General features: G+C 39.0%; 9 protein-coding genes across 11 annotated transcripts; 5 read left to right on the top strand and 4 right to left on the bottom strand.

Annotated features, from left to right (window-relative positions):
- Positions 1-4: 4 nt before the first annotated feature.
- On the top strand, positions 5-710 carry Gasu_11050 (bifunctional phosphoribosyl-ATP diphosphatase / phosphoribosyl-AMPcyclohydrolase). 2 transcript variants are annotated; one of them, XM_005708192.1, is made up of 1 exon: positions 5-710. In XM_005708192.1, the coding sequence occupies exon 1, from the start codon at positions 52-54 to the stop codon at positions 544-546; it is 495 nt and encodes a 164-aa protein (XP_005708249.1). In that variant the 5' UTR covers positions 5-51; the 3' UTR covers positions 547-710. The 2 variants fall into 2 exon arrangements, with proteins under 2 accessions (XP_005708249.1, XP_005708248.1); XM_005708191.1 differs by having other exon boundaries at positions 5-579.
- Positions 585-1,329, top strand: Gasu_11040 (uncharacterized protein). The gene is made up of 5 exons (XM_005708190.1): positions 585-589; positions 644-677; positions 732-811; positions 860-1,014; positions 1,065-1,329. The coding sequence occupies exons 2-5, from the start codon at positions 660-662 to the stop codon at positions 1,286-1,288; spliced, it is 477 nt and encodes a 158-aa protein (XP_005708247.1). The 5' UTR covers positions 585-589; positions 644-659; the 3' UTR covers positions 1,289-1,329.
- Positions 1,330-1,333: 4 nt separating this feature from the next.
- On the bottom strand, positions 1,334-1,934 carry Gasu_11030 (uncharacterized protein). Its single transcript, XM_005708189.1, has one exon. The coding sequence runs from the start codon at positions 1,890-1,892 to the stop codon at positions 1,383-1,385; it is 510 nt and encodes a 169-aa protein (XP_005708246.1). The 5' UTR covers positions 1,893-1,934; the 3' UTR covers positions 1,334-1,382.
- Positions 1,935-2,012: 78 nt separating this feature from the next.
- On the bottom strand, positions 2,013-2,754 carry Gasu_11020 (DNA-directed RNA polymerase II subunit H). Its single transcript, XM_005708188.1, has 3 exons — positions 2,587-2,754; positions 2,294-2,534; positions 2,013-2,246 (listed from the first exon to the last, which is right to left on the bottom strand). The coding sequence occupies exons 1-3, from the start codon at positions 2,690-2,692 to the stop codon at positions 2,129-2,131; spliced, it is 465 nt and encodes a 154-aa protein (XP_005708245.1). The 5' UTR covers positions 2,693-2,754; the 3' UTR covers positions 2,013-2,128.
- An 80-nt stretch (positions 2,755-2,834) lies between these two features.
- On the top strand, positions 2,835-4,943 carry Gasu_11010 (splicing factor 3A subunit 3). 2 transcript variants are annotated; one of them, XM_005708186.1, is made up of 9 exons: positions 2,835-2,964; positions 3,023-3,125; positions 3,178-3,390; positions 3,444-3,562; positions 3,610-3,765; positions 3,821-3,972; positions 4,026-4,358; positions 4,410-4,656; positions 4,706-4,943. In XM_005708186.1, exons 1-9 carry the CDS (start codon positions 2,869-2,871, stop codon positions 4,799-4,801), a joined length of 1,515 nt encoding a protein of 504 aa, XP_005708243.1. In that variant the 5' UTR covers positions 2,835-2,868; the 3' UTR covers positions 4,802-4,943. The 2 variants fall into 2 exon arrangements, with proteins under 2 accessions (XP_005708243.1, XP_005708244.1); XM_005708187.1 differs by having other exon boundaries at positions 3,178-3,405.
- A 451-nt stretch (positions 4,944-5,394) lies between these two features.
- On the top strand, positions 5,395-6,760 carry Gasu_11000 (uncharacterized protein). Its single transcript, XM_005708185.1, has one exon. It carries the CDS (start codon positions 5,594-5,596, stop codon positions 6,710-6,712), a length of 1,119 nt encoding a protein of 372 aa, XP_005708242.1. The 5' UTR covers positions 5,395-5,593; the 3' UTR covers positions 6,713-6,760.
- Positions 6,761-6,784: 24 nt separating this feature from the next.
- On the top strand, positions 6,785-10,149 carry Gasu_10990 (acylaminoacyl-peptidase-related protein). The gene is made up of 9 exons (XM_005708184.1): positions 6,785-7,052; positions 7,105-7,314; positions 7,365-7,475; positions 7,525-7,777; positions 7,836-7,924; positions 7,973-8,143; positions 8,198-9,598; positions 9,648-9,788; positions 9,842-10,149. The coding sequence occupies exons 1-9, from the start codon at positions 6,837-6,839 to the stop codon at positions 10,112-10,114; spliced, it is 2,865 nt and encodes a 954-aa protein (XP_005708241.1). The 5' UTR covers positions 6,785-6,836; the 3' UTR covers positions 10,115-10,149.
- Positions 10,150-10,153: 4 nt separating this feature from the next.
- Gasu_10980 (uncharacterized protein) lies at positions 10,154-10,764 on the bottom strand. The gene is made up of 4 exons (XM_005708183.1): positions 10,642-10,764; positions 10,506-10,593; positions 10,413-10,453; positions 10,154-10,363 (listed from the first exon to the last, which is right to left on the bottom strand). Exons 1-4 carry the CDS (start codon positions 10,674-10,676, stop codon positions 10,240-10,242), a joined length of 288 nt encoding a protein of 95 aa, XP_005708240.1. The 5' UTR covers positions 10,677-10,764; the 3' UTR covers positions 10,154-10,239.
- A 9-nt stretch (positions 10,765-10,773) lies between these two features.
- Gasu_10970 (uncharacterized protein) lies at positions 10,774-12,264 on the bottom strand. The gene is made up of 5 exons (XM_005708182.1): positions 11,989-12,264; positions 11,824-11,939; positions 11,711-11,773; positions 11,535-11,663; positions 10,774-11,480 (listed from the first exon to the last, which is right to left on the bottom strand). The coding sequence occupies exons 1-5, from the start codon at positions 12,074-12,076 to the stop codon at positions 11,139-11,141; spliced, it is 738 nt and encodes a 245-aa protein (XP_005708239.1). The 5' UTR covers positions 12,077-12,264; the 3' UTR covers positions 10,774-11,138.
- Between the last annotated feature and the right edge of the window lies 1 nt (position 12,265).

Here is a 12,265-nt window from a genome sequence, read left to right as displayed (position 1 = left end):
ACAACAGTCCAATGATGGAAAAATTTACCAAGATCTTCTCACTTGCTCATTATGATTAGTACCAGGGCCTTTGTTAGTTACGCTACGTGGGGACGCAAGCAACTTGTGTTTGACAAATCTTGCAAGAGTTTTTCTTGTTCTAATTGTGACAACAGACGTTCAAGGCTGCTTCATAGCAACTCTTTGTCGCACAGACGACAAGCCAGTCTTCATTTATGTGCTACACAGCAACCTTCAAAGTTACTGGAACGAGTAAAGTTCGACAGTAACGGTTTAGTGCCTGTTGTAGCTCAACAGTATGATACACAAGAAGTTCTGATGCTAGCTTGGATGGACCGACAAGCACTTCTTGTTACTCTGAAGGAAGGAAGAGCCTGCTACTATTCACGTTCTAGGAAGTCTTTATGGAGGAAAGGGGAAACATCAGGTCAGGTTCAGTGGTTAAAGGATATTTACATCGATTGTGATGGAGATTCTGTTCTAATTAAAGTTGATCAAAAAGGAGTAGCTTGTCATACAGGAAGAAGAAGTTGTTTTTTTTTATAAACTTAACGAAGAAGATTGGGATATTGTGTTTCCTGTCGAAAAGGTTAGGAAGAGATGGTTTTCTTGTAGCTGTCGCTCTACTAAAAATTCTTGTTAGTCCCCTGAAGTGCTTTATGGCAGTCATTCTTCAGGTTGGCAAAATGAGTAAACATGCCATGTCTCATTCATAAGATGAGCAACGAAAGGAATTATTTGTTACAGTTGGACAGTTGGAGAAAATGGGAGAGAGCTCAAATGAACCGTTTTACGTACAAAGTTGGCATCAGTAAGGAATTGCCAAAGTTTCACCGTTATTGTGTTGAAATTTTTAAAGTTATCTTGAAAAAAATCGTCGTCTTGCCTATTTCTTAGATTCGTTGGAGGGAAAATATGCTGTCCCAACGAAAGAAGAACGTGAAGCTTTTGTCGCCACAGTTCCAGTTTACGGAGAGAGGCTTCATACTTTACAAAAGGTGAAGAGAACTGGAGGTTGGTAATTGCTTAATTGAAAGGGAAGTAGCTAACTGGATGATTTGAAGAACTGTCAGCTGTTGCTGGATTTGCCTTAGGAACTTACTACAGCGTGAAGTTTTCGAAGAGCCCGTTGACCTCGTTGATCGTTTGTATATCTTCTGCGACAGGACTTTATTTTTTAGGTGGGACTGCTGCAGAAGTAGCTTTTGGTTGTTATAAGTTCGATAGAGTAGAAACATATCTTCAGTTTCAAAAGTTTATAAGGGAAAGGCGTTCAGCAGCAAATTAGAAGTTACTATAAAACCTATTTTAGATTGTTTCGGCCTTAACTTCATCCTTTATAAGTTGTAGCTTTGCCAACAGCGAAGTGACTTGGTGCACAACTATATATCTTGTTCACTATCTTCGAGTGGAAAGTCCAGTTCTTGAGTAGGTTCAATATCGGTACTAGCGTCAACTTGAGTGAAACAATCAGAGAAAGAATCCGAAGAATGTTGTTTACTAGTTATATTTTCCTCCATATTATTTCGGTCTCTCCTAGTACGTAAAGAATTGGGAGTGTCACTAAAAACTCCAGAGTCCGAGGGAACATCTGTTTTAGTTGCTTCGAAGTTGGAGACCACCAACCTCTCTCTTTGATCACTCAGAAAGGTTCTTATACCCCTTAGAGACTGAAGAGCTTGTAGTCTAGAAACAAACCTTCCGAACTCCATGTTTGGACTCAACTTGTTTGCCCATATTTGCCATGTCTCCAAAATTTTCCCTATAGTCTCTATTGAGCTTTCTTGTTTAAGATTTTTTTGAACTGTTTCAAGTTCTCTTATCAACTGTGGGATTCCATACTGCTCGTTCAAAATAAGCTCTTCATTCAACAGCACTCTTTTCTCTTTCATAAAAAAATTCGTTTCCAATTACAAATTTCCCGCGAGTGCAGTCTCCCAGTCATTGCACAACATATAGCGAAACAACTATTCATCAAATAATACAAAGTCATAACGTACAAAGGTAACAAATATTTTAAATAAAGTTTTACTTTGCTGTAAAAGCCCACCTAAGTATTCCTTGAAAAAAACTATCCAAAATGTCACCTAATTTGCTTTCCTCAGAGAAAAGTCAGTTTATCGTGGCATCACAACTTGCGAATGAGAATATAAATTCCGGAGTCGACTTCGAAAGATTGCGGAGTAATAATTCTAGGCTCTCCTTTCAAGGCCATAAGTAAACCGCCAAACGAGATATATACAACACTAGATAGGGTGAGAGTCGTCAAAAAAACAACTCAAACTGCACTCACGACTTTCCAACTTCCTCTGCAAACTTAAAAATTTTACCATACATGCCATATTCAAACTTGTCCAGCAAACTTGGTTCTTCAGAAGGATGATACAAGCCATCGTCAGGCCGACCATCCAAAGATAGCGTTGGTGCTAAAACCATTTCAAACTTTTCCTTCTCTACAATAGGATAAATTTCGTTGTTTATATCTAACAAAAGTTCTGTCTGATAGTTTTCTCCATAGCAAAGTATTCTGGAAACTTTGCGAAAATTGTAAGAATACTAGACTAAACCAACCAAGCCAACTCTCACCTTTATCAAACTTTTTTTCCTTTATTTTACGGGAAGGGTCTTTGGGGTCCTTCACCATGTCAACTTCAGTCACTGAAAAGACATCTTCAAAGAGCACTGCTGCCATGCCAAAATCCACCGCGAGTTGAGAATCGGTGCAATAACGACATTTTACACCTAAACAAAAATGCGGTATATTGAAAAACTTTTGTCAACAGTAATTGAAAAATATATTTCTAAAAAGTTTACAATGAATCAAATATGTAGTAGACGAATTTTTCAGTTGTGTGCATCAATTACTTAATGGCCTCGTCTGTGTTGGAACTCACAAGAACTTATCATGAAGACGTTGAAAGAGCCGTCAAACTTGCGACAAAGTTGCTTAAAGAAAAGCCAAAGGTATTCTCAGTTCTTGTTTTAGATGAATTCAATTCCTTACTTGTCCTCTCTTGTCCAGTCCTATCTTCCCAAACTGGAGACCGAACAAAGAGTCAGGAACCTCGTAGAATTTATTCAGGACAGATATCAGAAACTCTTAAGACTTTACGAGGATGAAGATGGTATTAGTTTAGTGTCCATGTTTTGTAGGTAGTGACTTAGAGTTAAATCTAGGAACCAGAGCTGCCGAAATTGAATATTTGGAACAACCAGAACGGCTTTCGTTATTCTATGAAAGACTACGAGAAATAAAGGAGTCGTATAGGAAGTCTGGAGGTAGAGGAAATGAATTGGAGTCCTCTTCAACTTTAACAGCCAAGAAACAAGAGGAAGAGTTGCTTGCGTTGACGGAACCAAAACTCGTTTTCTCTGGAGAGGAAAATTATGGTTATTTTGCTTTTGGTTTGTTTCGAAACTTGCAGTCACTTTATTTGTTGTAGGCCGATATTTGGATCTTTCAAGTCTTTACGAGGCCTTTGTCAACATCAAAGGAGCTCCCGAAGTTGACTACATCGACTATTTGAGTACTTTTTACAAGTTTGAGTTTTTCAGTAAATCGGTAAGGATATAGACTTTTGACTGTAGTTATTGTTTCACTTTGCATAGCTCAAGAATAAGAAAGCATATCAGACATACCTCTCTTCTTTGCTGAGTTATTTGGAAGATTTTGGTCGAAAACTACGGCCTTTAAGAGATGAAAGAGCTGAAAGAGACAGCCTTGAAGTACAATTTGAACAACAATGGAAACCAGAAGTTTCTGAGGTAGTTGACGTATTTGAAACATACCATACTTTCTTACTGAGCTGTGTCTAATAAGCCCACTATCAATTTAGACAAATTTAATAGCGCGAGTGAACTAGAAGCAAATATGTCGCCAGAGGAAATGAAGCAGATTTTACTGTCAATGGGTTTGAAATGTGGAGGAACTCCTAGTGAAAGAGCAAAGAGACTTTTTGAAACCAAAAACAAGTGAGTTTTGTTGTTGTCGTATCACTTTCAATGTCGACATATAGTTAACTTAGAGAGTTATCATCTTTGCCTGCATCCATGTTTTCTCGAAAATATTCAAGAAACTCTGGCAATGGTGATCAGAAGACAACTTCAGAAAGTGCAAATAGAAAGGAAGTTGCCAAAATGGAAATGCTTATTCAATATCTTTGTGAGGAAATTTTGGCGGATGAAGTGGCAAATACGAAAACTTATGTGGAAAAGAAGCTTTCGCAGTCATATACTGAAATCGAAGCAGAGAGGATCTCAGAAGAACAAGCTCTTCAGAATCCCGAAGAAGAAAGTGAAGAGGAAGGAGAAGAAGAAGAGAAACCTATCTACAATCCAAAGAATATACCTTTGGGATGGTTTGTCATGTTATTGTAAGCGAAAATAGTCAATGAATATTTTCTGATCAGGGACGGCAAACCAATTCCGTATTGGTTATACAAGTTGTACGGCCTAAACTTAGAATACTCATGTGAAATATGTGGAAACGAGAACTATAGAGGTCCTCGAGCCTTTGAGAGGCATTTTACGGAAGCGAAACACATTCAAGGTTTACGTTTTTTGGGTATTCAGTACAGCAGGCACTTTTATATGGTGACAGGTATAGAAGATGCGTTACGATTAGATGCAAAGTTGAAAAATCAAATGGAACTGGAGGTAGGTAGAGTTCAAATTTTATGTTTTATTGCTAACTGGAGGATTACAGCGGTTTCGACCAGAAGAGGAAGAGTTCGAAGATGCACAAGGGAATGTATTTAATAGGCGTACATATGAGGATCTTCGTCGGCAAGGCCTTATTTAATGAAGAAGACAACTCTAGCAGACAAGCTCGTTGGCCTACTGGTTATGACTAGTTAGCATAAAGTATAATTGATGCTCCTTTAGCTTCAGCCGGGTAACTTTACTGTTTCATTCGAAAGAGAAGTAAAACTCAATATTGAAAAGTATCAAAATGTTTGCTATTCTTATATGGAAACAAAGGAGTTGAAGTTTTATGTGCCAAGTCTGTGGCTGGAATGCCAAAATACAGACTATAGTGGCGAGTGAAAGATATCATGAGCACAGCAATGAATGGTTTTGTCGACCGCAGTTTTTACTTGTAATATGAACATTCTCTGCTCGACCTTCTTTTCTATTTAACTGAGAAAATCACTGTAAACGCCAAGTATTCATGCCGACTCTGGCAATCATTGGCTTAAACTTGAAAATGTCATTGCTGCATTTGTCAACTGCTAAGATTCCTCTTTGAACAATTCTCTCGACTCAAGGCCAAAATAAGTTTAAAAATGAAGTGTAGTTCGTTTGAATCAAATCGGAAAGATTATGGTGGAATAGCTACCACTCATATTGGCCCTTAAAGACCTAAGATCTGCCCATGTTAAATTATTTCTGGGAGGGCCATTACGAAAGATGATGAAAAACGTTTGGCGATTTTGAAGGGAATTTGAAGAGGGTTTTCGTTTCGCGCGTAAAAGTTTTTGTCGTTTGACGAATAGCGAAGCTTTGTTGATAGGGGAGCCTCTTCGGGAAAGGAAAGGTTGGACTAGAGGTAGTGAGTGGGCTTATTTGGCAGTAACTCAAGTGTACTTGGAATATGTTGCTGGACGTGGGTGTTGACTCTTGTTTGTCCCCGGTTTCATCGTGTTATTCGGGTTCTTCCTGTTCTGAGCCTAAAATAAGTAGGAACGAAGAGTTAGACGCCGTGAACTTGGAATTTTCGGAAACGGTCTCGACAGAAGTGCTTGACTCTCTTCAGTCGTGCACTGAAACCCTTGACCCTGTAAACTCATGTCACCCTGATATGCAGGTAGACAACCAAAAGAGCAAGTTTAAAGGCAAGACGTTTCTACGGAAGGAAACCCAAGATTTCTCTCGCACTGTAGGAGTCGATGCTACTTCTGTAGAAATACGAGAAGAAGAGCTCGAATTGATCAGAGGAGCGGTCGAGAAAGTCCTTCGTGGAGGTGATAACATTTCTGAAGACAACGAGGAGGCCATGGATACTGACTCCTTTGACAATATACAGCGCCTTTCTTCAGATTCTCTTTCTGACGTGACTCCCGAGAGCGAAAATATTGCTGTTGCATCAACTGAATGCGTTTTTGTTTGTCCAAATTTTGACCGGACTGTCATTATCTTAGACTGGGACGACACATTGTTATCTTCTTCATGGTTGGCTGGCGAAGGGTTAAAGGTTGATGAAACGCAAGAAGTTCCTGATGCAGTTTATCAGGAACTAAATGAGTTGGAAGGCTTGGTTCTTAGCTTACTAATAGAATGCTCAAAGCACGGTATCGTAAGCATTGTCACGAACGCTGAAACTGGATGGGTAGAGTTGTCTTCCAAGAAGTTTATTCCTCGGGTGTTCAGCTATATCGAAGAAGGAATTCGCGTAGTTTCTGCAAGGAGTAATTTTGAGAAGGAATTCCCTGACTCTCCCGCCCAATGGAAAGAAAAAGCATTCTTATTGGAATTGGGCCGTCTACCGGTGGATATGACGCGTTTGAATCTTTTGGTATTAGGAGATAGTTTGAATGAACGCGATGCAGGTCATGTTGCTGGTACTGTTTATACGGGTAGTCATGTCAAGAGTGTAAAATTTATAGAAAGACCTACAATAGAACAGTTGAAAAGACAGTTGTCTTTGATAATTTCTAGTTTGCATCATCTTTGCGATCACGAGGGATCCTTTGATGTGAATATGGTTTGCTAAATGAACTTGATTCGATTATTTAGAGGAAATAAATAGAATTCAATTTTTTTTAAGAGAGTGTCCCTGAATTTTGGCGGGAAACCGGAATTTTCATCACAGTAACGGATCTTGAGGCATTAGTAGAATGGATTTACATTCACTTGTACTAGGAGATCTGAATAACTACGACAGTGAACTAAATCTTGATGATGAAGATGTCGAGTCGGTGGATAATTCACAAACGAATAGATGGATTTTAGAGAAACACAATATGTGGACCAAAATTACTTTGAACTCGTTCTATGAAGAGTGTGCGGCAGGAACCGTAACAAGTGCACAGCTGACAAAGTGGGTCTACGATGTCGGTATCTTTGTTCCATTTTTGACAGAGTGTACTGAGTTTATGTTTTTAGCGGTACAGGCTAGCGCAGTCGCAAGTCATTCTTTGTGATATGTTTGAGTCCATCTTTGGAAATCTTGCCAGTGGCTTTTGTGTTGTAGTTAAAGAAGACCTTGATTGGTTTAAAAACAAGTGGCATCATTTGTTGCAGTTGTCTAAGGGTCAACCGCAAGAATATCAGCCAACATATGGTGCACAGGAGCTTATTGACTATAGTCATAGAGTAAGCTAACGAGAACTTTGTTCTATTTTTGCTTAATAATCGAAAAACAGGCATTGGAGAAAGACTCGAAGCCTTGTACTTGTTTACTACTTTGTTGGTTGGTCAATTTTGCCTTTTATCAGGGATGGAGAATGACTCAACGTCATTACCAAAGCAATCAGGTTGGTAACTGACCAACTTGAAGTTACTGAGTTTATAAGCAGTTTCTAGAGCGAGATTCTTGAAATAGCTCGATGGTCTTGTAGAGAGGAACTTATGGTTGCTATTATTGATATTCAGAAGCTACTAGATGAAGTCCTAGCACAATCTGGAAATGAGTCTCTAATTGCCGAGCTGGCTCTCTATTTCGACGGTACTTTGGCTCGACTAGATGATATGTTTGAGGAAATATATTTGGCCAAGAGATTGCCCGGAATGAAGGAATACTGTTCAAAATGTGGAAGACAAGGACACACTCAAGAACGTTGTGCCTTTAAAGGCCATATTTGATTACCTTCGCCAAATGATACTTTAGACATGAGGGTGCTTCAATTTCTCCCTTTCATTTCTTTTCTTTGTTTGTTTACTCATTTCTAAGTCTGCTATTTCAGTCGAAGATATGCGCAAAGAGGTAGAAACAAATATTCAAGAAGTTTGCAACTTTAATAAACATAGTTAGGTCGGTAATCTTGTTTTGGACAGTGTCCCGGAACCTTCGGATTCTTTGCTTCAAGTCATCTCTCAGTTTCAAACTTCAAGATCGTCACTAGTGTGTGACATTGTCAGTGGAGGTGACAGGTCTGGGAGTATTTTGTTTTCCACGAGATTTGGCGAAACTTCGAATATACATGTGAGTTTTACGAAGTTCCTATTGATGTAAGAAACCTTAACTGAACTTTGCCAGTGCATCGCAGGTCCTGGTGCCTGTCGTGAACAACAAACCTTTTTCAGTGAACCCGTATATGATGCCTTGTGGCAACCAGGTGGAAGAGGCTTTGCATATCTTAAAGATACAGGAGGTTCTGAAAAATTTTCTGTTTTTTATATGGATATGGAAAGTGGCCTTCATTATCCGGTGAGTAGGACACAGAAGGGTCGTTGTGGTGCCATTCTATGGAATGAAGATGGTTCTTCTCTGTGTTATTACAGTACGGAGCGTAATGGCAAAGACTGGGATATATATATTGTAGATTTCAGTACTCATCATGAGAGACAACTTCAAACTAGCGTTCCTCGCATTGTTTTTGAGGGACAAGGAAGCTGGTCACCCATGGATTTTTATCAAAGTCGCCTTCTGCTCAGAAATTTTATATCTTCCGAAGAGTCTTATTTGTATTTAATGGACTTGAACAATCCTTCAATGTGGGTATCTATTTTACCAAGTGTTGAATCGGAAGGGGGTACTACTGCAAAATCTGCAATTTCATTTGCCAAATTCTTGAAAGTTAGTGAGAAAGTAGAGAACTGCCCTATTGCTCTTGTATCAGATGCTGGCGAAGATTTTCATACTCTGAGAATCCATGATCCGTTTGGAAAACCATTGACCCAAGTAGAAACTAATGTATCGGGTGATATTGAAGAATTGGCAGTGGCAAACTATTGGACTCCCAATTGTTCAGTGTTTGCTTTTGCTGTGAATAATCGAGGAAGTTTTGAGCTGTTTCTTGGTAGTTTGCGAAAGGATAATGAACGTGTAGTTCCCAAGGTGGAGCTGCATCAAATCTTTTTACAGAGTGAAACAGTTTTAAAAAATACAGCAAGTGTACTGCATGATGATAGTCTTAAGACTTCAACTCTAGCAAATTTCTCACTTCGTGAAGTGAATGTCTCAGTTATACGAAGATTGCGCCTCAATGCTAGTTTAGGTCTCTTAGCCTTTTCTAGATACTCACCCATCTCCCCTGGTGATATTTATACTGTTCATATAGATACAAAGATTGTTCGAAGATGGACATTCGGAGAAGTAGGAGGTTTGGACAGGAATAGATTTATTAATCCTTATTTGGTAGAGTTTGATAGCTTTGACGGTTTAAAGATTCCTTGTTGGTTGTATTTGCCAAAGTCGGATTCCAAAAGGTTTCCAGTACTCATTCATATCCATGGAGGGCCAGAGCAGCAGTCCCTTCCCGTCTTCACTCCTTTGTTTCAGTATTTGTTGTTAGAGAAGGGATTAGCAATTTTGGATCCAAATGTGCGAGGTTCCAGTGGATATGGAAAGCGTTACATGAGTCTAGATGATCAGTACCGAAGGAAGGATCCTGTCAAGGATATTGGTTCGTTACTTGACTGGATAGCTAAGCAGCCAGTGAGTATTCATTATTTGGTTTCGTTTGGATACGAAAAAATATGAAAAGTTTTTAGACAACGAGCGAATTGCTGTATTGGGAGGTTCTTATGGAGGGTTTATGGTTTTATCATCCATAATAGAGTACGGGAATCGAATTCGTGCAGCAATTGATATGGTCGGTATTAGCAACTTTGTTAGCTATTTGGAGGTACATTCTTTCTTGACTTATTCTAGAAACTTTATGAAATTTTCGTATCTTAGGGAACTTCGGCTTATCGAAGAGATAGTAGAAGAAAGGAATATGGTGATGAAAGAGATCCCGAAATGCGCAAATTTCTCTTATCAATATCGCCATTAACACATTCTCAGCGTATTTTTGTGCCTCTTTTTGTTGCTGCTGGGCAAAATGATCCGAGAGTACCTGCTAGTGAATCTGAGCAAATTGTACAAGCAGTGCGCAAGAATGGTGTGGAATGTTGGTATATGATAGCAAAGGATGAAGGACATGGATATCAGAAAAAGTCCAATCGGTAAGTCCAAATATTCGTAAAAGGGTATCGTATGTGCAACTTACACAATATTATTAGTGTGTATTGGAACGCTTTGGTTTCCATGTTCCTAGATCGCTATCTACTTTATCAACAGGAGAACTCCAAACTTTAAGCAGCAGTCTTCCAATAATCGGTAGAGAACCAAGTTATCGCTGTTTGTACTACATAAATCATTTGTTGAAGTGACTGCAACGCCATTCTCAACGCTCGCTCATCTTTTGCATACAACTGACTACAGCACTCATGAGAAAATCTCTCAAAAAAGTATAGATTTTTCTTACACATGCAATGAATTATCTTGTACGGAAAGAATACGCTTCACCTGTAGAAAAAATAGTGACAAATTGTGCTTAAAAGAATAATCTGCTCTATACTTGATTAGGACGAAGTTCTGGGTCTGCCTGTATACTCTTCAAGGCTACAAGTGCCAAATCAGGACTCGCAAATGGAACCCAATGTTCTCTGGACGAATAGTGAAAACGTTCGATTGAAAAGTAATTTAACACTTACTCGTAACAAGGCCAAGTGGACGACTCGCTTTCCATGAGCCAACAAATGTCATGCCAAAGAATTGATTTCGTCAATGGCAACAAACTTACGAAGCTTATTTACCTCGTATCAAACAGGAGCTCTTCAAGTAAAAACTTATCTAAAATTGGGAGATAGTGAAAGAAAAATAGATTCGGAAATAGTGTATGAAGAACCCACGAAAGGAATTGAAAGTTTACAAAGGACTCTTAAGAGAAGGCCAGCTCCCCAACACGTATGGGAGAAGAAACCTGAGCCTCAAGATACCTTTGTTTCCGAGTTGTTTGAAAACTTTGAACATGCTTGGAGTGAAATAAAAGAAGTAGGATTACGTTTTCAAAAAGGTTTGGAAGAGAAGAACATTTCTTGGTCAAAGTCCCACTTGCGTAGGCAGTTAAAACAGCTACGGAAAGAACGACTCAGAAAGAAAAAGCTAAGATGATAAGAATACAAAAATATTTATGAAAAGGCAAATTCAGTTACCCTCTGTGAAAGCGATGAAGCTGTCTAGAAGTGGGCGAAGGAGTTTTCAAAGAACCTCCGGGAACGGTTCCTGTCGTTCCTGAACTAACGTTGTCTTTAACGTTATCAAGCTGGGTTCCACTATTCCTCGGAGACTGTGCCGAAGCAGGTAACTTGATGTTTGCAGAACTCTTCAGGGCAATAGCGTCGTTGTCTTGAGTTTCTTGTCGCCTTGCTACGAATTTGGTAGAACTTGTATACTTCCTTTTGCCAAAGTTAAAGGGTAAATAATGATATTGAATCATATCTGCAATCTGTCGGCGCATGGTTGCAACAAAGAGCATAATAAAGTAAATAACCTATGAGACATTTCAGATACTGTTAAGAACACTAGAATAAGACTAGCAACAAACCAATATAGGCCAAAATACTGGTATGTCAAGTATTCTAAACGCAGTAGCAAACAAACAAAGAATAGTGGCACGCGTCGCAGATAGCCAGAATTTAAACTCAGGTAGCCTTCTAACGAACGGCCGAAATTCCTGACACGACTTTGAGATACGAAGAATTGACTGTAAAAATATCTTACATCGGAAGAACTCACAGGAAGGGTTGGACCCTCTGCATTCGAGGAAGCAAGCGCCTCACGATCCTAAAAATACGTTCTCCACGTAATCATTCAAAACTAAGTTTCATTCTTACTTGAGGTTGCAAGAAAAGTATGAAAAGGTTAAGTAAGTAGATGAATAAAACATATGCTATAATATAAAATCCCTGTGCTAAAAATATTCGAACAAGAAAGAGAACGAGTATATTGCCTTTGCAGTAATTTTGTAAATAGCATATAGAAACACGAAACTAACTAACCAAAGCACACCCAGCGATACAAAATGAATGGGGTTAACTTATCCAAGAAAGTTTGGTACTTATTACGCAGCGCCACCAGTTTATCCATGACAGCTTATTCGTCAACCAGGAAGAAACCAGAACGTATTCAACTGATAGAAACGAATGAGTTTTGAAAAAAATAAAAGGGAAACTTGTCAAACCCCCAAAAAGAACGAGACTTCCTTTTAGTCAACTTGGTGGTTTACTGAAGGGCCAATTCAATTATTTCTCCACATCTTTTTGTGGAATCGAGAAT

The sequence above is a fragment of the Galdieria sulphuraria genome (genome assembly GCF_000341285.1).
Source record: "Galdieria sulphuraria unplaced genomic scaffold scaf_6, whole genome shotgun sequence".
In the NCBI taxonomy this organism is placed as follows: domain Eukaryota; phylum Rhodophyta; class Bangiophyceae; order Galdieriales; family Galdieriaceae; genus Galdieria; species Galdieria sulphuraria.
The sequence above is the reverse complement of the archived record's forward strand: the minus strand, read 5'-3'. Positions and strand labels throughout refer to the sequence as shown.